This window comes from Megascapheus bottae, chromosome 12 (assembly GCF_031878675.1).
Source record: "Megascapheus bottae isolate mThoBot1 chromosome 12, mThoBot2.hap1, whole genome shotgun sequence".
Lineage (NCBI taxonomy): Eukaryota > Metazoa > Chordata > Mammalia > Rodentia > Geomyidae > Megascapheus > Megascapheus bottae.
Window position 1 is genome coordinate 48,175,267 of NC_143520.1, and position 21,358 is coordinate 48,196,624.

General features: G+C 44.5%; 2 protein-coding genes across 3 annotated transcripts in view; one reads left to right on the top strand and one right to left on the bottom strand.

Annotated features, from left to right (window-relative positions):
- The window catches only part of C12H2orf76 (chromosome 12 C2orf76 homolog), a 37,602-nt gene extending 37,491 nt beyond the window's left edge, over nucleotides 1-111 (bottom strand). The window contains exon 1 of one of the 2 annotated variants that reach the window (XM_090342464.1): nucleotides 47-111. The gene's annotated coding sequence lies outside the window, so the exon portion shown is untranslated. The remainder of the gene's footprint in view (nucleotides 1-46) is intronic. The other variant, XM_090342463.1, reaches the window with a different exon arrangement.
- A 111-nt stretch (nucleotides 112-222) lies between these two features.
- Dbi (diazepam binding inhibitor, acyl-CoA binding protein) lies at nucleotides 223-7,048 on the top strand. Its single transcript, XM_090342947.1, has 4 exons — nucleotides 223-328; nucleotides 1,887-2,004; nucleotides 5,506-5,568; nucleotides 6,826-7,048. The coding sequence occupies exons 1-4, from the start codon at nucleotides 320-322 to the stop codon at nucleotides 6,897-6,899; spliced, it is 264 nt and encodes an 87-aa protein (XP_090199073.1). The 5' UTR covers nucleotides 223-319; the 3' UTR covers nucleotides 6,900-7,048.
- The last annotated feature ends 14,310 nt before the right edge of the window (nucleotides 7,049-21,358 follow it).

Genomic DNA, 21,358 nt, shown 5'->3' on the forward strand with positions numbered 1-21,358 from the left:
CCACCCCCCACAACACCAGGCTCCCGCCTTCCCCGGCGGTCCCCACCTGATCCCAGGGTGCCCCGCAGCTCCTCCTCCGCGCGTGCGCCGTCGGGACCTCCCGGCTGGGGCGGGGCTAACGCTCCCGCCAGGCTGGGCACACCCCCCCCCCCCCCCCCCCGAGCACAAAGCTAGCTTGTGATTGGCTGCTGGCGCTCGGCTGAGCTGGAGTTGGAACGGCTGGGCTTGGCTTTTAAAGGCGCTCGCCAGTCGGTCTCAGGCTTGCTCCGGCTCCTTCCTCTGATCTCGGGCATTCGGGGATCCTCGTCACCTCGCCGGCATGTCTCAGGTACTGCGCGTGACCCGCCGGGCCGCGGAGCCGGAGCGGAGCGGGAGAGGGTGGCGGGGGCACCCTCGCGTGAGCGGAGCCCCGCAGGGTCTCCCTTTTGATAGCCAGCGGTTCTGGCACTGCTGTCCAGCTCCGGTTCTTCGTTCGGGACTTCGGGAGCAGAACTTTTCGTGTGGGAATTTCCGAAACTGCTACCCACGCCCGCGACCGCTGTGGGAGGCTGTCCGTGGGGTGGACGTGGCCGTGTCGCGGGAATAGAGGGTCCTCGATGGAAAGAGAAAATTGGGGACCGTGGGGCTTTGTGGCTTGAAGGAGAGGGAGGCTGAGCCTCACACCAGGAAGGGCTCGGGGGTCTCTGGACTCGCGGAGGCTCGGGGCTGGGAGCTTGGAGGTCGAGGGAAGTTGGCGCCGCGTGCACCGGGGGCGGGGTTGGGGGGCGGGGGAAGAGTGGCGACCGGCGGGGCCGGTGAAGTCCCGTCCCCCGTCCCAGCCCTGGTGTGGACCCTAGACGGGGGCCGAGCCGACCTCTGGCTCCTCCAATCTGCTTCTCCCCAGTCTGGGCACTGGGACAAAGGTCAACGCCGAACTTCCCGGCCCCGGGCCAGGGGCCAGCGGGCTCCTGCTGCTGGCACCACTGAGATGCCCGGTGCCCTTATCAGCACTTCTGACAATGCCGTGCCTGATCCATAGACTGGCGCTTCACGGGAAGCCCAGCCATTCCCGGGGGTGAGGGTGGGGTTGGAGGGCAGGCCGTCAGCCATGCTGGATGCGAGCCTACAGCAGGCCCAACCCTGGCCTCCTTACAGTCACTGTACATGGCAGAATTTACTGTCCACTACAAGTTGTGGACTGAGTAAGTGAGTAGGTGTGCTTCCTTCCTGTTACATTCTGTTTTTCTAGCTGCTCTGTAGGGTTAGAGGAGACCCTGCTTGAGGAGGGCTACTTTTCCATGCCAGAAAGAACACTACCAGCCAGGTGCCAGTGGCTTATGCTTGTAATCCTAGTTGCTCAGGAGGCTGAGCTCTGAGGATAGTTGTTCGAAGCAACCCTGGGCAGGAAAGTCTGAAAGATTCATATCTCCAATTAACCACCAAAAAAGTTCGAAGTGGATGGGGCTTGGAGTTTGGCCTAGTGGTAGAGTGCTCACCTAGCATGCACGAAGACCCCAGTTCCATTCCTTGGGACCACATACACAGAAAAAGCTAGGAGTGGAGCTGTGGCTCAAGAGGCAGACCACTAGTCTTGAGAAAGCCCAAGGACAGTGCTCGGGCCCTGAGTTCAGTCTGGTAGAGCACTAGCTTTGTGCAAAAAGAAAGAAAGAAAAGGAAGTAGTGCTGTCGCTCAAAGTGGTAGAGCACTAGCCTTGATATGAAGAGCTCAGAGACAGCGCCCAGGACTAGAGTTCAAGCCTCAGGACCAATGACAAGAAAAGAAAGAAAGAGGGGGGGGGAGAAAGAAGGAAAGAAAGAACTGCCTTCCCACCCTCATATCACAGGACTTCTGTGCCCTTCTACTCTGATGCAGCCTTCATTCTTTGTTCTTCCTCCTTCCTACTTAGGCTGAGTTTGACAAGGCTGCTGATGAAGTTAAACACCTCAAGACCCAGCCAGCCGACAGTGAGATGCTGTTTATCTACAGCCACTTCAAACAAGCCACTGTGGGTGATGTAAATACAGGTATGTTGCTGAACTGCTCATAAAACTTAGGTCTATAGTGAAAGTCTATTAGGAACTCTCCACTCCTCTCATCTGAGACCTGACTCTTCAAAGAGGCCTGGTCACAGTTTATTTGATTCCTGAGATTTAAGCTGGGAAAATTTCCCCACATATACTCCTTCCTGGATGCTTTATGCCTGAGGTAGCAGAATTCCAATCCTGGTTTTCAAAGGGTTTTACTTTTGATCTATAAGTTCCCATCTACTCTGAAGGAAACAAAAACCCCAGCTGAAGTAACTTGCTTAAGCTGTCACTCGGAGTAGCTTTGCTGAGCTACTGCTTCCCTCTAGATGAACAATGGTAAAGTCAAAGCACCTGGCAACCCACCAAGCCTGATAAGAGCTACACCTAGTAATCAGGGAGAAAATCAGGAGTGTTTTGTTTTGTTTTGTTGCCAGTCCTGGGGCTTGAACTCAGGGCCTGAGCATTATCCTTGGGTTTTCTCAAGGACAGAACTCTACCTCTTGAGCCACAGCACCACTTCTAGCTTTTTCTATGTATGTGCTACCAAAGAATCGAACCCAGGTCTTTGTGCCTGCGAGGCAAGCACACTACTACTAGGCCAAACTCCTGGCCCATTTTTTTTGTTTTGTGTGTGGGCCTAGTGATGTTCACTAACCAGAACATATCTATAGATAGATAGAATTTTTCCTGCTTTGGGCAGTTTTTAGTCTGACTTAAGTCCCTGAAATGCAAGCTACAAAGGCAGTGGTACAATGCATTTCACACAATAACAGCATAGAAGGAGAGGCTTTCTCTTTTCTCCCTCTCTTTCTCTCTTTCTCTCTTTCTCTCTTTCTCTCTTTCTCTCTTTCTCTCTCTCTCTCTCTCTCTCTCTCCTCTCCTCTCTCTCTCTCCTCTCTCCTCTCTCCTCTCTCCTCTCTCCTCTCTCCTCTCTCCTCTCTCCTCTCTCCTCTCTCTCTCTCTCCTCTCTCTCTCTCTCCTCTCTCTCTCTCTCTCTCTCTCTCCCCATACCCATACCCATACCCATACCCATACCCATACAGCCCTCTTATTCAGGAAGAGATTGAGCATGTTTACCAGTTCAACTGGAACTAAGATAGCAGTTGAAGCAGGTAGAATTGGCTAGCCTGCCACAAGCAAGAGATAACACCTATAGGCAATGCCAAATCACATTGTGGTGTTCTCATCAGGAATGTATTTAGTTGAGGAAGTTCTTGTGTCAAAAATGAGTTTTACAGTGAGGCTTGTAAATTGTTTTCTCCCAGGGAGGTAAATTCTCTGATTGTAAGTAGATAGGCTACTAGTCTATCACTACCTTAGCAGAGACATAATTGGGTCTCTCTAGAGCTATGATGTACATATAATTCAGTAGCCACTTGTGTCAGTTTACATTTTAACTGAAAATAGTGAAAGTTAAATAGGGTTGAGCAGATGACAATATCTCATCCCTATAATCCTAGCTACTCAGGAAACTGAGCTTTGAGGATCATAGTTCAGAATCAATCTGGACAGCGAAGTCTGAGACTCTCCAGTTACTATCATCTTGCTAGTTTGTTCCTCTTGACTCGTGGGAGTTTTTACTGAGGGCAAACTTGTAATTATCTGATGCTGGGAACCCATCCATCCCTGGTGCTGACTTCACTGTCAAAGGGAGTGACTACAGTATCTATGGTTAGAGAAGTATCTGAGAAAATGCTCAATGTGTTCTGCTTTCAGGAAGCATTCCCTGAGAAATCTGAGAGAGAGGCCTCCTTAAATACCCAGAGCCCTACTCTCTGCTAGGTCTCCTGCCATCACGGGAATAGATGTTCCCAACATTCCAATTCATGGGCCACTGGCCACATGTAGCTACCGAGCCTCTGAAATATGGTTCATGTGGCTAGAGATTAAATTGTATGTATGTATGCATGCATGTATTATGTATGTATGTGCATGTCAGTATTAACGTTTAAACATAGGGCCTTGTGTTTTGTTTTGTTTTGTCATGGGCTTGGATTCTGGGCCTGGGCACCGTCCCTGAGCTCTTCAGCAAAAGGCTATTTATTGCCCTACTCCTGGAGCCACAGTACCACTTCTGGTTTTCTGGTGGTTAATTGGAGATAAGAGTCTCATGGTCTTTAGTGCCTGGGCTGGCTTTGAACCACCATGCTCAGATCTCAGCCTCCTGAGTAGCTAGGATTATAGGCATGAGCCACTGTGGCCCGGCTCAAGGACCTTGTGCTTTTATGTAGCTTTACACTTGAGGCTGGCATTCTTCCATTTTTACTTCTGGCTTTTTCCTGGGTAACTGGAGATAAGACTCTGATGAACTTTTCTGCGTAGTCTGGTTTTGAACTGAGAGCCTCAGATCTGTCTCCTGTGTTGCTAGGTTTTCATGCATGAGTTAGCAGCACTCAGCCAGAGACTAAGCTTTTACTCTATTAATTAAAAAAATTATTTTTTTGTGTGTGCCAGTATTGGGGCACATGCTACTAACTGGTTTTGCTCAAAGCTGGTATTTTACCACTTGAGCCACAGCTCCATTTCTAGATTTTTGCTGTGTATGAATTGAACCCAGGTCTTTGTGCAAGCACTCTACCACTAGGCCAAACTCCTAGGCCCTGAAGCACAATTTTTAAAAGGAGAAATTTTGAAATTTAAGAATTTTACTCTCTTATAGTGAGACGGCTTTTCTCCTGTTTTTCTCAAGATTTTTCTTAAAATTGAAATTTCTGTACTTCTAGGGTTTTTTTGTTTGTTTTTTATAGTAGAACTCAGTATGTAAGCTCCATGGAGAATTTGTATAATAAAAGATGGCTTTCCCAAGCTCAGAGAAATATATGGTACATGATTTTTCTTTGTAAGTTGAAGTTAGGTCTAAATTGTAAACATGTGAAAACATATACAGAGTTATAGGCAAATATATACAAATTGGCTAACATATGATAGACTCAGGGAGGATTCCAGTGGTGTTACTGAGCAACTGATCAGTTTAATAAAATGAATACCAGGAAGTTTTGTTATGGGAAGGTCAAGAGGAGTGGGAGCAAACAAATGGAGTCATTATATTCAATGAACATATGTGAAAATGGAACCACATAACTTGAGGGGACCGGTGGAGTTGGGAGAGATGGAGGAGAATAATGCAACAGTTGAAATTGCCTTATAAGATGACCAGTTGAATTGAAACGTAATGCTGTACATCTGCTTTAAGGTTTAAAAAAAAAAAAAAAAACCAGGCCGGGAGTTTGGCCTAGTGGTAGAAGTGCTTGCCTTGCATGCACGAAGACCAGCGTTCAATTCCTCAGTACCACATACATAGAAAAAAGCTGTAAGTGGTGCTTGGTGGCTCAAATGGTAGAACTCTAGCCTTGAGAAAAGTCCAAAGACAGTTCTCAGGCCCACAACTGGCCAAAAAAAAAAAAAAAGGGAAATAATTATGACTTTCCCGAGAAGAAAGTTGATGGAGTTCTGCATTAGAACTTGAAATAAGTCTTGTCTTTCCTTTCCTTATTTAAGAGCGGCCCGGAATGTTGGACCTCAAGGGCAAAGCCAAGTGGGATGCCTGGAGTCAGCTGAAAGGTAATGGTTCTGATCAGGCAGCGAAAGCCAGTAAAGAATGTCTCTTCATTATAGAGTATGTGGAGGAGGGGGGAAACAAGTACAGAAGGTACATTCTGGAAACCAGCCCAATATGTGCCTGAGTTGGGGGAACTGGGCCATCTACTTTCTCCTCTAATGCTATTAATTCCTTTTCTGAAAGCATCATCTCTGAGCAGGGGTGCCATCTAAGAGGAGGAGCCACTGAGAAATAGACTAAGAGGTGACATTGGCTTTGAATGTGTTCAAATAAATGATAGTTTCCTGTCCATCCCTCCCTTCCACTGGACAAGGCCAGGCTCTGGCCAAGCAGCTGTCCTAGTTCCAGAAGGACACATGAAGAAGGGAGTGAGGTAATTCATGGCCAGCCACTGCTGGGCTTAGTGAATGGAGCTATTATTTGCTGAGCACCAACAGCTAAGAAGTATCCAGGCTCCCACTGGATCACGTGCTCTGTGGCAGCAAGTCCCAAAACTTGGCTCCTAAGCTCCTAGCAGCTTTTGTGTTCTTGCCAGAGTTGCTGAATAAGCCCTCTGTCTTCCTGCAAACCATGAATTCAGAAAGGAACACAATACAGCAAATACAACTTGTCAGATTCACTTGCAGAGAATGCCATTTGACTGTTCATCTTCATCTGGCATATTTACACTATTCTCAGGCCCCAGCAGTCTCCAGTGCCTTACTACAAGCCTCTAGTTGTAGAGTCTGGCTTTCCTGGAGAATCCAGAAGACTGCATGTGATGGTCTGAGGATATATTCGGTGTCTCCTGTACTGCAACAGGGAGACAAAGACTCACTTTATTCCTTTCCAAGAAGCAGCTGCTTTTGCTCAGTCTGGAACCTCTTCTCATTGCTTCTCTGGGGAGAAGTAGGTGACTGGCTTTGCAGCTCCAAGAAAGATGAGAGCCCAAAACAGATACTTGATAAGCCAAAGCCAACAAGGGGATCAACAGCACCAGGACAGTCACTGTAGAGAGAGGTTGCCTAACGAGAAGCATGGGCTCATGATATCTGCTCCTTGCTACATTATAAGGGACAGACTAAACCCCACCATGCCTAAGCTCAGAGCATCATGGAGCAGGCCCCTGGGCACACTTTCCGCGTGCTTGAAGTCTGATCATCGGTGTGTCTCTAAGAGGTGGTAATCCCCTACTTTACAAGTGAGAAACTGGACTCTAATCCTGCTACTTTTTTTACCATGCTCTCTCCCTGATGTATAATCTTGTTCCTACCTTACAGGGATGTCCAAGGAAAATGCCATGAAAGCTTACATCGATAAAGTAGAAGAACTAAAGAAGAAATATGGAATATAAGAGATTGGACTTGGTTACTAGCCACACATTTAACCTACTATGATATCACGACTTTCTTTTCTAATACTGTGGATGATGTGGCTCTGACATTACTGGCCCTTCTTGAATAGTTTTTATCAAACCAATTAAAAGTACATTTGTTACTTTAAGTTTTTTTTTTTCTTTTTTGTCCCAGTACCAGAGCTTGAACTTAAAATCTCATGTTCTCACTCAATTTTCTTACAGTGAACACTGTACTACTTGAGCTACACCTCCAGTTTAGCATTTTGCTAATTAATAGGAGATAGAATCTCTTAGACTTCAGTCCTCTAGGTAGCTGCCTCCTGAGTAGCTGGAATTGTATGTGTAAGCCACCAGCACTAGCTATTAGTATGGATTCTTGAAATAATTTACTCTTATGATTTCTCATCCTTTTTTGGTTGTTGTTGTTGTTGATCATGGGGCTTGAACTCTGGGCCTGAGCACTGTCCCTGAACTCTTCAGCTCAAGACTACTACTCTACCACAGTGGGCCACAGTGCCACTTCCCCCTTCTTTCTTTGAACAATATTGTTTGCATGAGTTTCTCCCACTCTCCTGGGTACATTGCTGGAATTTGAGCCTTAGTGGAAAGCCACAGGTTTATAGAAGTGGCTTTCTCCTTTTCTTCCCCAATTCCAGCCACCCCAAGGAACTGCAACTTACAGGTACTTCCAGTTAACAGGGATGTGGCAGCCTCAGACTCCAAGGAAGGAAGGGTTGGCAGAGATTGAGGTTTGTCTGAGGTCCAGCCAGCCCATGAGCACAGAGTTCCAGCAAGAGTGGGAGGTCCTTCCTGTCAGGAACAGTGTGCGCTTGGCATGAGGCATCCCTAGGATTCCTGTGAAAGCTGGCCGCAGAGGAAACCACAGAGGGAACAAAGCAACTAGAAGCCAAGAAGAAGAGGGGGAGCAAAAATTGGGACAGCTGCAAAGAAAGGATATGCTATGACTAGAGGAAGACTTCAGTTGTTGGAAGGAAGAAAAAAATAGTAGGACAGACTGTACTGGATAGGTTCATCTGTAGCCAGGTACCAGTGGCTCATACCTGTGATCCTAGTTAATCAGTAGGCTGAGATCTGAGGGTTGCAGTTTCAGGCCAGCTCACGAAGAAAAGTCGTTAAGACTCTTATTTCCAATTAACCAGCAAAAAGCTGGAAAGTTGGCCAGGAGTATGGCCTAGCATGTATGAAGCCCTGGGTACAATTCCTTGGTACTGCCTACACAGAAAAGGCCAGAAGTGGTGTGGCTCAAGTGGTAGAATACTAGCCTTGAAGAGCTCAGTGACAGCCCAGGCTGGAGTTTAAGCCCCATGACCGACCAAAAAAAAAGCTGGAAAGTGGAGCTATGGCTCAAGTGGTAAAGCACCAGCCTTGAGGGGAAAAAAAAGCTAAGGAACACCACCCATGCCCCAAGTCAAGCCCCAGTACTAACATGTACACACATTCTCACACACACACACAAATAGGTACATCTCTTCCATGGTCTCACATGAATGACACAGTCATTGTTGTCCTCTATATGGATAAAGGCTGAAAGGAATATAGATGAGGCTGAAGCAAATTCAGAGGAAGCTCTCTGAAGCCAAGCAACTACAGACTTCCTTCCCAATTCCATTCCCGCATCTTAAACATACCCTCTGGAAAATACTGAAGTCTGAAAATGACTTCCTATACTGATGAATAGACTAAGAACCAGCTTTGCAATTTAACTGGTCCCAAAGCCTGAGGATCCAGAGAGGTGGGGACATAGGATGGCAGCTGCTTGATGTGTGGTGAGCCCCCTGTAAGACAGGACTAGGAAGGAGGTGGAGAGGTTTGAAAGTGCTATTGGATCCTTGGTAGTGAGCATGCTGGGAGAAAATGTGCTAAAAGACCATCTACGTAAATCAGCAGCTGTCCAGAAAATGATGCCTCCAGATGTAGCCAGGCAACTCAGTGGAGATCTGGAGTTTGCCCTAGCAGAGCAAGAGGCCCAGGCCCCAAATACCCATATGGTCCATGGGAGGTCACTTTCTAAATAAATGGCAATGTCAGCAGAGAGTACGTTTTCCAGGTTGCTGATATGACTGAGGGTGCTCGAGGCAGGGAGCCCACAGTCCTGCTCTGCCCTTACTGACTTCCATACCCTAGTTTTCCATGATCACTAAACTTGCAAGCCTCTCCTTGAGACTCAAGCAAAGGAATAAAGAGCTATAGCCACTCACCTGCCCCATATTTGTGTCATTTCCTTTGCAGAGTTATTGGCAGCTTCAGTAGTAACTCAATATAGCCAGGCACTAGTGCATCCCTGTATTTCTAACTACATGTGGGCAGAAGCAGGATGGTCATTTGAATCTAGATTTCAGGGCTAGCCTAAACAATGTAAGAGTAAAACATCATGTGCATATATATATAAAGGTCAGGAGAATATTTCAGTGGTAAAGCACATGCGCAGAGCGCCAGTAATTCCCTAACATCAGATCAAGATGAGAGAGGGGATTGGGAGGGGGGGGGTGAATCAAAGGAGAAACAGCCAGAGTCCAAGATGTTCCTGTCCCACCAGACCTAGCTCCCAGTCCATCTCAGCACACTTACCTGGAAGGTAACAATGAGCCACCAGTGAGATTGTGTGAGAAATCCTTACATGGAAAGTACCCATCATGTGGCACTTTTATCAGAAGTCTGCACCACACTGACTTGCAGACTATGTCTTGTTCCCTGCAACCTCTCTCCTGCAATAGCTCTGAGTTAAAGACTCATTGACGCAGGATAAGTGCAGAAGAACTTGCCCAGATTGTCTCCACCTTACCACAGGCCAGAACTGGGGCTCAGCGTGAGGATGCACTTACAATGATGGCCCAGTTTGGTGCTGTGCAGCTGCACAACAGTAGGACTGTATTATGACCACTTGATATGGCTTCTCTCTTGGGAAAGAAAGAGCTATTGTGTGGAGATGAAAAGGCTTATGTTGCTGGGCATTGGTGGCTCCGATCTGTAATCTTGGCTACTTAGGAGGCTGAGGTGGATGGTTTGAAGCCAGCCTGGGCAGGGTAGTTTGCAAGATGCTTATCTTCAATTAAACACACACACACACACACACACACACACACACACACACACACACACACACACACACACAAGTGGAACTGTAGCTCAAGTGGTAGAGCACTAGCCTTGAGCAGAAAAGCCTAAGAAGCAGTGTTCAAGCACTGAGTTCAAGCCCCAGTTTTGACTCCTCCCCCTCCTCCACACACACACCAAACGAAACGAACTTATGTCCAAGGTCTATGGCCCATAGGGGCCTCTGCTGCTATGCTGTGATTTCTAATTACCATCACTTACTGAGGGTCTCATTGGGCCAGGCTCTGGCTCAGGATCTCTGTTTCAGTTCTTACATTTTGCCCTGTAGGACTTAGATATACCTCCTTTTCTTGTAATGAGGTATAATTGGGGAATATGTTCCAAGACATTGCACAGATATCTGAGACCTCAGATAGTAGCAACTCCTAGTTTTGTTTGTGTGTGTGTGTTACACTTTCACTTATAAATTATGCACAGCAAAAGATGAGCAGTAATCATTAAAGTGAACATAAGTTATTTAAAACTTTAGATGTTCTCATTTCGGGAATTTTCAGTTACGTATTTTATTCTTATTTTTATTTTTGCCAGTCTTGGGCTTGCGCTCAGGGCCTGAGCACTGTCCTTGGACTTTCTCAAGGCTAGAGCTCTACCACTTGAGCCTCAGCATCACTTCCGGCTTTTTTCTATGTATGTAGTACCGAAGAATCGAACCCAGATATTCGTGCATGCTAGGCAAGCACTCTACCACTAGGCCAAACTCCTGGCCCAATTACGTATTTTTTATACCAGTTTATTGCAAGTATGATAATCACAGAAACAAAAGACAAGTAAGGAAAAGACAAGTAAGGGGGTATTAACTCGCTGTGTAGTGGGGGTCACTGCACCCATTATTCAGATGAGGGAATGGAAGCTCGGGTAATTGGAGTGGTTCCAAATGCAGCCCTCTCTAGAATAAAAGTCCTGCCTATCCCCTTCTGTCAGGTTCTCAATTCTGACCACGGACAGCCTCTCAGCTCTGCATCAATCAGAGGGCCCAAGTTCCATAGTCTGGCGTGTAGATGTGAAAGGATTTTGCACCCTTTCCTGAAGACTAGCTTGCATGAGCAGGCCCCATCTCCAAGCTGGAAGGGGGCTCAAGTGAGCTGTATTAATTCAGCACGTCAAGTGGCTCTGGAGCTCAGACCAGTTTATGAGTTATCCTCTACACACCACCACACTGGAAAGCTGTTGTACTGGTTTCTCAGAAAGTAACCTTGGCAGATGTTCTGAGAGCCAGGTAGCAATGGCCTTGGGGCTGTTCTGTGAGGCCTGCAAATCCTGTGGCTGGTTCACAGGGTATGAACAAGAACAGATGAGCTCCTGGGGAAGAGAATGTCACCCAACCTCCCTCTCAGTGAAGAGCCATGGCATATGCTACTTCTTCTGTGTGTTTGCCAATCCTGGGGCTTGACCTCAGGGCCTAAGCACTAGCTCTGAGCTTCTTAGTTATAACTCCACTTCTACCTTATTATTATTATTGTTACTAGTTGGAAATAATAATTGGAGGCTTTTGGTTAATTGGAGGTAAGAGTCTCACAGGTTTTTCTGCTCAGGCTGGTTTTGAATCATGATCCTCAGATCTCAACCTCCTGAGTAGCTAGGATTACAGGAGTTAGCCATCAGTGCCCAGCTACTTCTATGACTTTTGACAGACTTACTTATGAATCCTACTACACTTTCAGTACCTTTGGTTTTTTCAACTGAAAAATGAGCAGAATCTGTACTTCCCAAGACACAAAAAATGGGCCAAGTGCTTGCTCAAGGTATACCTAATAACAATATGTCTGTCACCTGGAGGTCTTCATGCTCATCTCCACACTGCCCCCTGCCTTCCAAGAGTGGCACACAGTGCTGTGTTGCTTCCTAAAAACACTCCAGGAACTCGGGAGCCCACCATGCAAGCAAATGAGCCTCATCAAGGACGGCCTCACTACCCCAAAGTTCTTCCCAAACCCGGACATCTGAAGATTAGCTATCTCCAGATAGGAGATGATGGGAAGTGACACTGAACTGCAAATTTGAAGACTTTGGCTCAACTGCTGTCACCTAAGTTATGAGCAGAAAGACAAGAGAAAGTCCAGGGGCTTCTGGCTTGACTCAAACCAGGCTGAGAGGTCATGAGGGGGTAATTTAAGCAGCCGGATGATTATAAGTGCTTAAATTAAATTAAATTATAGGTATGTGGAGTTGAGGATGGGCTGAATGAAGTCACCAGCAAGTAAGCTATCTTAAGACCTGTGTCTTCAGGGTCTGGGTGGAGGCTAGAAGGTTTTCTGTCCTTGGCAGCTTCATAGTGGAGATGCCAAGGCTGAGCTGCTTCTGCCTTTATGTAAAAAATTACTTTATGGAAGCCAGGCACGATGGCTCACAGCTGTAATCCTAGCTACTGAGGAGGCTGAGATCCGAGGATCATCGTTCAAAGCCAGACTCTGTACTAAAGACTGGGAGACTCTTATTTCCAATTAACTCCTAGAAAACCAGAAGTGGTGCTGTGACTCAAAGGGTTGGACAGTAGCCTTGAGCTAAAAAAAACTCAGGGACAACACCCAGGCCCAAGGGCAAGTCAGTAGCCTTGAGTTGAAGAGCTCAGGGACAGCGCCCAAGCCCAGCGTTCAAGCCCCATGACTGACAAAAAAAAAAATTCTTTTTGGGGCCAGGAGTTTGGCCTAGTGGAAAGAGTGCTTAGCTAGCATGCATGAAGACCTGGCACCACATAAATAGAAGAGGCTTGAAGTGGCACTGAGGCTCAAGTGGTAGAGCTCTAGCCTTAAGAAAGCTCAAGGATAGTGCTCAGACCCTGAGTTCAAGCCCCAGGACTGGCAAAAAAAAAAAAAAAGACTTCAGAGGTGGTATAGAGTAGGGTTACCTTTACATAAACAATAAGGACATTTCCTTTTGCATAGTGTCACATGTTCCCTCTTTCTCTCCCATTCCCTTCTTCAAATCTCCACGCACGAATTGCATAGTTCACATTCATGATGGTCCAGTGCAGCCAGTGGGCTCCACTGCTGGAGAACCTTTTCAGCTTTTTTCCTCTGATTCTAGGCCCTCCTCTGTCCCTCTCACAGTTGTGGTCATGAATACACCCTATATAAGGTAAAGAATAGAGTCATCAGAAAAAGAAATCATCAATTAAGAAAACAATCCAGTTTCCATGTCTTTGAAGTTATTTTCAGCACAAATATATGTATAGATATAATTTTATATACATATGAAGAAGTGGTTGGGTATTACACCTTTGTGATTCTCTCCTCTGACTATCTTCTTCTGGTCTCACTTAAGTATCTAGAATCCTGTGTAATTTGTCATATCCCAGTGCATTTTAGATCTAACTTCTGCATGGCAGGGAGAACATGAGACATTTGTCTCTCTGATCTTGGCTTACCTCATATAACATGATTTGCTCCAGTTCCATCCATTTCCCTGCAAATAACATTATTTTATTCTTTCTAATGGCTGTATAAAATTCCATTGTATATAGGTACCACTATTTTGAGATTCACTCATGTACTGTGGGGAATCTGTGGTTGTTTCTTTTTTTTTTCAGTGTCTTTTTCTTTTTTTTAACTGTTTTTTTTTTAATTGTGATTAATAGAAGGGTTGCATTATATTCACCAGATAGAAGGTGCATAATTTCCCAAACATTTATACTCTTTCTCATGACATGGTGCCTATTTTCCTCCCCCCTCCCTCCCCCCTTATCTTGATTTCCCTCCTTCCCTATCCAATTTCAAATAACTAATTAAGCACATATAAAATATTGTAACAATATGAGACAACCAAGGGATGGCAAAAGAGATGAGATAACATACTACATTAAGAACAACAGTCATTCATTATATGGCTTTTGTTTCCTTATCCTGGAGGTCCTTACATTTAGTGTCATACTATTTGGCCTAATGTCTATAGATTTTGTTCTATTGTAAATCTCTGCTAGGAGAGCCCAAGGTTTCTACTGATTATGACAAATGAGGGAGACTATTGGGCCTATGTTCCTTTGAGTCTGGCTTACTTCACTTAATATGATTGTTTTCTAAGTCTTTCCATTTCCTTACAAATGGAGCAATATCGTTCTTTCTGACAGCAGCATAGAATTCCATTGTGTATAAATACCACATCTTGTTGATCCACTCATCAACTGAGGGACATCTGGGTTGGTTCCATATCTTTGCTATGGTAAATAGTGCTGCAATGAACATCACTGTGCTAGTGGATTTAATATGCCCTTGTTTCTGGACAATTGGATAAATGCCAAGTAGTGGAATTGCTGGGTCATAGGCGAGCTCTATGTTTAGTCTTTTGAGGAACTGCCATACTGCTTTCCATAGTAGTTGAACGAGTTTGCACTCCCACCAACAGTGTAGTAGTGATCCCTCCTGGCCACATCCCCTCCAGCATCTGTTGTTATTAGTTTTCTTGATCCTGGCCATTCTAACTGGAGTGAGGTAGAATCTTAGAGTTGTTTTGATTTGCATTTCTTTTATGACCAGAGATGTTGAGCATTTCTTCCTGTGTCTATAGGCCATTTTTGTTTCTTCTTCAGAGAAGACTCTCTTTAAGTCTTTGGCCCAGCTTTTAATGGGATGGTTGATACTTTGGAGATTAGTTTTGGAGTGATTCAATTTTTTGAGCTGTTGATTTATTTTAGATATGAGGCCTTTGTCCCTTGTATGGTTGGTGAAGATCTTCTCCCACTCTGTAGGTTTCCTAATTAATTTACTAGCTATGTCCTTTGCCATACAAAAGCTCTGCAGTTTAATGCAGTCCTACTTATCCAGCCTTTCTCTGATTTGTTGTGATTCTTGGTCCTTAGTAAGAAAGTTTCGACCTGTGCCAAGGTGGCCTAGTGTATCTCCTATTCCTTCTTGTAAAGTTTTCAGTGTGTCAGCTTTTACCTCGAGGTCTTTGATCCATTTGGAGTTAATTCTAGTGCAGGGTGACAAAGAAAGATCCAACTTTAGTTTTCTGCAGATGCTTAACCAGTTCTGCCAGCACCACTTGTTGAAGAGGCTGTCTTTCTTCCATTCTATTTTTTTTTTTGGCTCCCTTATCAAAGATTAGGTGGCCATAAGTCTGTGATTTAATAGCTGGGTCCTCAGTTCTATTCCATTGGTCTTCAGGTCTATTCTTGTGCCAGTTGGGTTGTTTCTTTATCTTGGCTATTGTGAATACTGCAGCAATGAACATGGATATGCAGGTGCCCTCATCAAATCCAGGCTCATTATTCTCAGAGTAGATGCCAAGAGTGATATGGCTGGGTCATAGGAAAGGTTTATGTTTAGTTTTTTGAGGGACCTCCAGACTGCTTTCCAGAGTGGTTGTACATTCCCACCAACAGTACAGTAGGGTTCCCTTTTCCCCACAAGATGCTTCTTCCTTTGTTTGCTAATTTGTGATGTTCTTCTGTCTTCTGAAAGGACTAGGGGTGTCTAAGACAGCCCTGACCTGACTCAGTGAAGATAACTAACACTACTCCTTTGCTGGTGGCTCACATCTGTAGTCCTAGCTACCCAGGAGGCTGAGCTTTGAGAATCACAATTCAAAGCCACAAACAAATCCATAAGCCTCTTATTTCCAATTACCCAGCAAAAACACAGAACTAGGGCTCAAGTGGCTCAAGTGGTAGACTGCCAGTCTTAAGCAAAAAAAGCACTAGGCGCCGAGTTTAAGTTCTATTACTAGTTCACATGTGTCACTCTTGTCCTCAAAAGGCTGTGAACCATAGGCAGGAGACGTGCCACCACAAGTGCCTCTCTGCTCCATCCCAACCGAACAGCCCTACTGGGTACCAGACCTGACCAACAGCCTTCTCCAATGTATTTAGTGATTTTTAGGAAATATTCTTCCTAAGCAAGGTATGAGCATAAGTACACTATAAATGCTTCCCTTTTAATGTAGCTAGAAAGATATCCCCTTAAAGTCTTTACAGGGAGATTAGTAAGCTGATATCTGACACAGCACAGGTCTCTGCACTTAGAAGGATTATCTTGGATAGCCCAGGGGGGTTATTTGAGGAGTCCCAAGATACTCTGCTCTAGTGTGCACACACTAAAATAGGTTCGTCTCAGTCTTTGTGCTTGCAAACATGACCTTAATGGAAAATACACCAGTCTCCTCTAAACCATAACAGATGCATTCCAACCCTCCACTGGATGCCTGGAAGCACCAAGAGTGCCAGACCCTAAAGATGCTGTTTATTCTCATATATACATACCCATGATACAATTTAACTCATAAATTCGGCTCAGTCAAAAATAACAAGAATTAATAATAAAGCAACAATTATAACAATACACCATGATAAAAGTTGTATGCGTACAACCTTACTGTCAAAGCACTTCTTGTTTTGTCCACACTGCGACTTGAACTCAAGACCTTAGGCTCACATGGCAGCTTGCTTGCTCACATGGCTGGCACTCTGCCATTTGAACCACACCTCTGGCCCTCCAGGGGGATTTCTAAAGGAATGACTGTATGGTTCCTCCTTAGTCTATCTGAATTGACACGTTGCTACATTCATGACATGAGGTCTATTTACCGCAGCATTGCAATTCCACAGTGCTGTTCTGAGGATTCAACAAATGATAACGTTTCTAAAATTCCCATCACAATGGCCAACAGTTGAAGTTCTGTTGCTCACAGTTCCCTTCCTCCTTTCCCTTCTCTTCCAGTGACCTTTCATGTTCCCTATGGATGGTGGAAATTTATGTTGCAAGAAAGCAGTGACAACAACTATTGCCACTCGGGATGGGTCACAGGCATGCAATAACCCTCCTGGAATGTTTCTCACTGTTTGTTCCAGCTCAGTCCTGGCAGAGTTCTGCACAGCAGTAGATATCTCGGTTCCTTCTCCGCACCCCCTTAACTTCTGCGTCACTACACTTCCAATCTGAGACCTGCATGGTCTCCACAGTAAAAGCAAACTGTGTGAAAGTTGCTTTTTAGGAATTTGTAAAGAAAGGTTCTACAATGGTTTTTATTTTTGTTGTTTCTGGGTTTTGGTTCTTTTCGAAGCTGGAGATTACGCTAAGTACACAATGCTCTACTACTTGAACCACACTTCTTTGCTGTAAGAGCTTCTTAACTATATTCTAACTTCAATCCCATAATGCAATCACAAATGAGCTTAAAGCTGGGTGCTGATGGCTCATACCTATAATCCTAGTTACTCAGCCTCCTGAATTGCAATTTGAAGCCAGCTCAGAAAAGGAAGTCCCTTAGTATCTTATTTCCAACTAACTAGTAACAAGCTGGAAGTAGAGCTGTAGCTCAGGTAGCAGAGTACCAGCCCTGGGTAAAGAAAAAAAAAAAAGCAAGACCAGGAGTGTGACCTACTGGTAGAGTACTTGCCTAGCATGCTCAAAGCCCTGGGTTTGATTCCTCAATATCATATACCAGAAAAAGTTCAAGTGGCAGAGCACTAACTAGCCTTGAACAAAAGTGCTCAAGGACAGTGCCAAGCCCTGAGTTCAAGCCCCAGGACTGGTTAAAAAAAAAAAAGAAGCAAGAGCTTAGACACTGAGTTCAAGGGCTAATACAAATAAAACAAACAAATAAGAGCTTAAAATAAAACAAAGATAGTTTTATTCAGATACAAAAAATCTTTTCATGACAGAAAGCTTAGTCTTAGTTTGAAAACCAGGCAAGGGCTTTGCTGGGGTTCAGCGGGACTGGGCTTCTAGAACAACAATGACCTAAAAAAAATCCATCTTTGGAGAAGACCAGCAAGATTGAGGTAAATTCAGCATAAGAAATGGCTACAAACCAGCGTAGTGAAAAATTTGCTTACAAAAGGCAAACTGGCAGAATAGTATTTTTCCAGCCCTATGAAATGTTCAGGTTATTGAAAATTAATTAAAGTTCCTGTACAACTACTTTTAAAAAAAGATTATGGAAACTTGTTCCTTCTGGTGGATTCACTTCTCTACATCATGTCTATGTCAAGAAACAGCTGAAACTTAGAAAATAACTTCCCTTCTTTTTAATCATTCCGTATTATTTTTAATGTTTTACTGTTGTAAGTTGTTTTTGTTTTTTGGGTTTTTTTTGCGGGTCTTGGGGCTTGAACTCAGGGTGTGAGTACTGTCTTTGGGTTTTCTCAAGGTTAGAGTTCTATCACTTAAGCCACTGCACAACTTCTGCCTTTTTCTATGTATGTAGTTACGGAGGAATTGAACCCAGGTCTTCATGCATGCAAGGCAAGCACTCTACTACTAGGCCAAACTCCCAGTCCTAGTTATAATTTTTTTATGTTATCAATCCCCAGAAACAAAAATTTCCAGAATGCCGCATGTTTAGAAACAATTTCCCAGGCAAGCACCAGTAGCTCATGCCTATAATCCTAGCTACTGTGAAGGATGAGATATGAAGATTGTGGTTCGAAACCAGCCCAGGCAAATAAGTCCATGAGACTACTACTTCCTATTAACCACCAAAAAGCTGGAAGTGGAGCTGTGGATCAAGCAGTCGAGTGTTATATTTGAGCAAAAAAGATCAGGAACTAGCATCTAGGTCCTGAGGTCAACCCTCAGTACTGAAGTTTTCTAAACATAAAAAAACAATGTGTAGTGGCCAGGAACGTGGCCTAGTGGTAACATGCTTGCCTAGCATGCACGAAGCTCTGGGTTTGATTCCTGGCTACTACATACACAGAAAAGGCCAAAAGCAGGGCTGTGGCTCAAGTAGTAGAGCACTGGCCTTGAACAAACAAACAAAAAAGCTCAAGGACAGTGTCCAGGCCCTGACTTCAAGCCACAGAACTGGCAAAAAAAAAATGTAGCTGGGCACTAGTGGATCATTCCTGTAATCCTTAGGTACTAGGGAGACTGAGGCTGAGAGGCTCTAGGCCAGCACAGACAGAAAAGGCCATGATACTTCATCTCAAAGGAGGAAAGCTAGACACCGTAGGGCTCACCTGTCATCCCAGTAAAGATGGAAAGCCTAAACAAGGCAGATCATGGCGCAAGTGTGGTGGGAAGTGAGATCCTAGCCTAAACTCCACCAGAGAAAATGGGGCTGGAGTTGTACCAGCCTAGTAAGCTGAGTCCCTATGTTCAAATCGCAGTACTGCTGAAGAGAAAACAATAACAGTAAAAATGTCATGCATTGTAGAAAACTTAAGAAATACTGAGAGCTTAGGAGACACTAAAACTATTGAGAGTTTAGGAGATCACAAATAATGTCTCACAATACTGTGGATATCACATTGTGCTAAGGTTCCATAATTTGATTTTTTTCCCAAAAAATTACATCATAAAATTGTCTGAATAATATTTACACCACATCATTAAACTTTTTCATTCCTTAAAGTATGTCATTCATAACTACGAATGACAATTTTCTATTTTTCTCTATTATTATAATAACCTGTTAAATATCTTCATATGTAGATATGTGAAACATTTCTTTTACTTGGAATGGGTACATCTTTGAACATAGTTTATTGATTCAAAATGTATGCCTTTAAAACATATTGTAAAATTTCAGCATTTCCATAAAACTCCTTGAATTATACACTGAGCATTATTATTTTTAAGATGTCCATTTTTAATATTGAGCATTTCAAGCTACTTTAAAAATAAGAAAGTCTGAGTAGGAAACCCATGGCTCAAGCCTGCAGTCCTAGCTATTCAGGAAGCTGAGATTGAAGTACAAAGCTGGCTTGGGCACGAAAGTCCATAAGATGTTTATCTCCAAATAACCAGCAAAACATTTGAAAATGGAGAGTGGCAGAGTTCCAGACATGAGCGTGAAGCTAAACAACAGTGCTCAGGCTCTGAGTTCAAGTTCTGAACCTGCATACATACACAAAAAGAAGAAAGGCTTGATGGTTATCTTCCCTATGGTCGTCTATCCTCTTAACTGCTCTCCTGTTCTCCATCCCCTCTTCCTCCCCTTCCTCCCTCCCTAGACAATTTCTGATCATTTGTCCTCATTCCTATTGGGTTTTAGAAGCCTCTCTTTTTCTTAGCTCGCACTTGGGTTTGAACATAGGACCTCATGCTCTCACCCTTGTTCATAGATGACACTCTACTACTTGAGCCACACATCTATTTCTGCTTTCTTAAGAGATCAATTGGAGCTAAGAATCTCATAGATTTGTCTACCCAGGCTGGCTCCCATGATTCTCAGATCTCAGCCTCCTGAGTAGCTACAGATGTGAGCCAGTAGTGCTCTTGGGACTTTTCTTATAGACTTATTTCAAGTCCATCCCTGCTCTCCAGGAGTAAAAGTTCAGATGTTTTCTTTTTTTTTGCCAGTCCTGGGCTTGAGCTCAGGGCCTGAGCACTGTCCTTGGACTTTCTCAAGGCTAGAGCTCTACCACTTGAGCCTCAGCACCATTTCTGGCTTTTTTCTATGCATGTGGTACCAAGGAATCGATCCCGGGTCTTCATGCATGCTAGGCAAGCACTCTACCACTAGACCAAACCCCAGGCCCCAAGGTTAGTATTTTTATACCTACTGTATTTTTTATATACTAGAAGTAATACACAAAAACTGAAGCAGAAAATTGTTCAAAAAAATCAGAAAAGCTGCCCAGGTGACTGGAGTCTCACCCACAGGTGCCCCATTTGGAACAAAGTATCTTCCGGGGTTGATACCCTGGGGGGATAGGTTCCCCAGTATCTGAGCTTAAAAGTCATATTACAGACATCCTGACCTAGGAGGAGGAGGACAAAGCCTGAGCTCTCCCATACAATTCCTTGTGCTAGAGAATTGCAAAAAAAAAAAAAGGGGGGGTGGAGCTGGGTGGGTGAAGTCCATCTGGGCACCTGCCCTCCAGCCCCTCCAGTGTCCACTACAAGAAAGTGGAAAACTATGGTGAATACACCATAGTCCACAGTAAAATAAACTTCTAGTAGGTACACAGATGCACACCCAGATGTTATACTAAGTGAAAGAAGCCAGGCCCTGTATATATTATGTGTATGAAGCGCTGCAAAAGATTAACCAAACATACAGTGTCAGGGAAGGAGAGACAGACGGAAGGAAGCAAGGAAGGAAGAAAGGAATGAAGGAAGGAAGGAAAGAAGGAAGGAAGGAAGGGAGAATGGCAGAGAGGAAAGGAAGGGAAGGGGGAGGGAGGGAGGAGGGAGAGAAGGAGAAAAGGAGCAAAGGATCAAAGGAAGGGACACAACTAGGATTTATAATGAAAATTCTACAAAAGAAAAACATCAAAGTCTTCATCCAGCATGTTCCCAGAGTTGACCCTACCTAGGGGTGCCTGTGATATCCTGTGTATACCTCTGCCAGTAGAGCATGGAGTGTAAATGATCTGTTTATGTGTCTGTTGCCCCTTCAAGCTTCAGGACCTAGGAACTGGAACTACAGCCAACACTCCA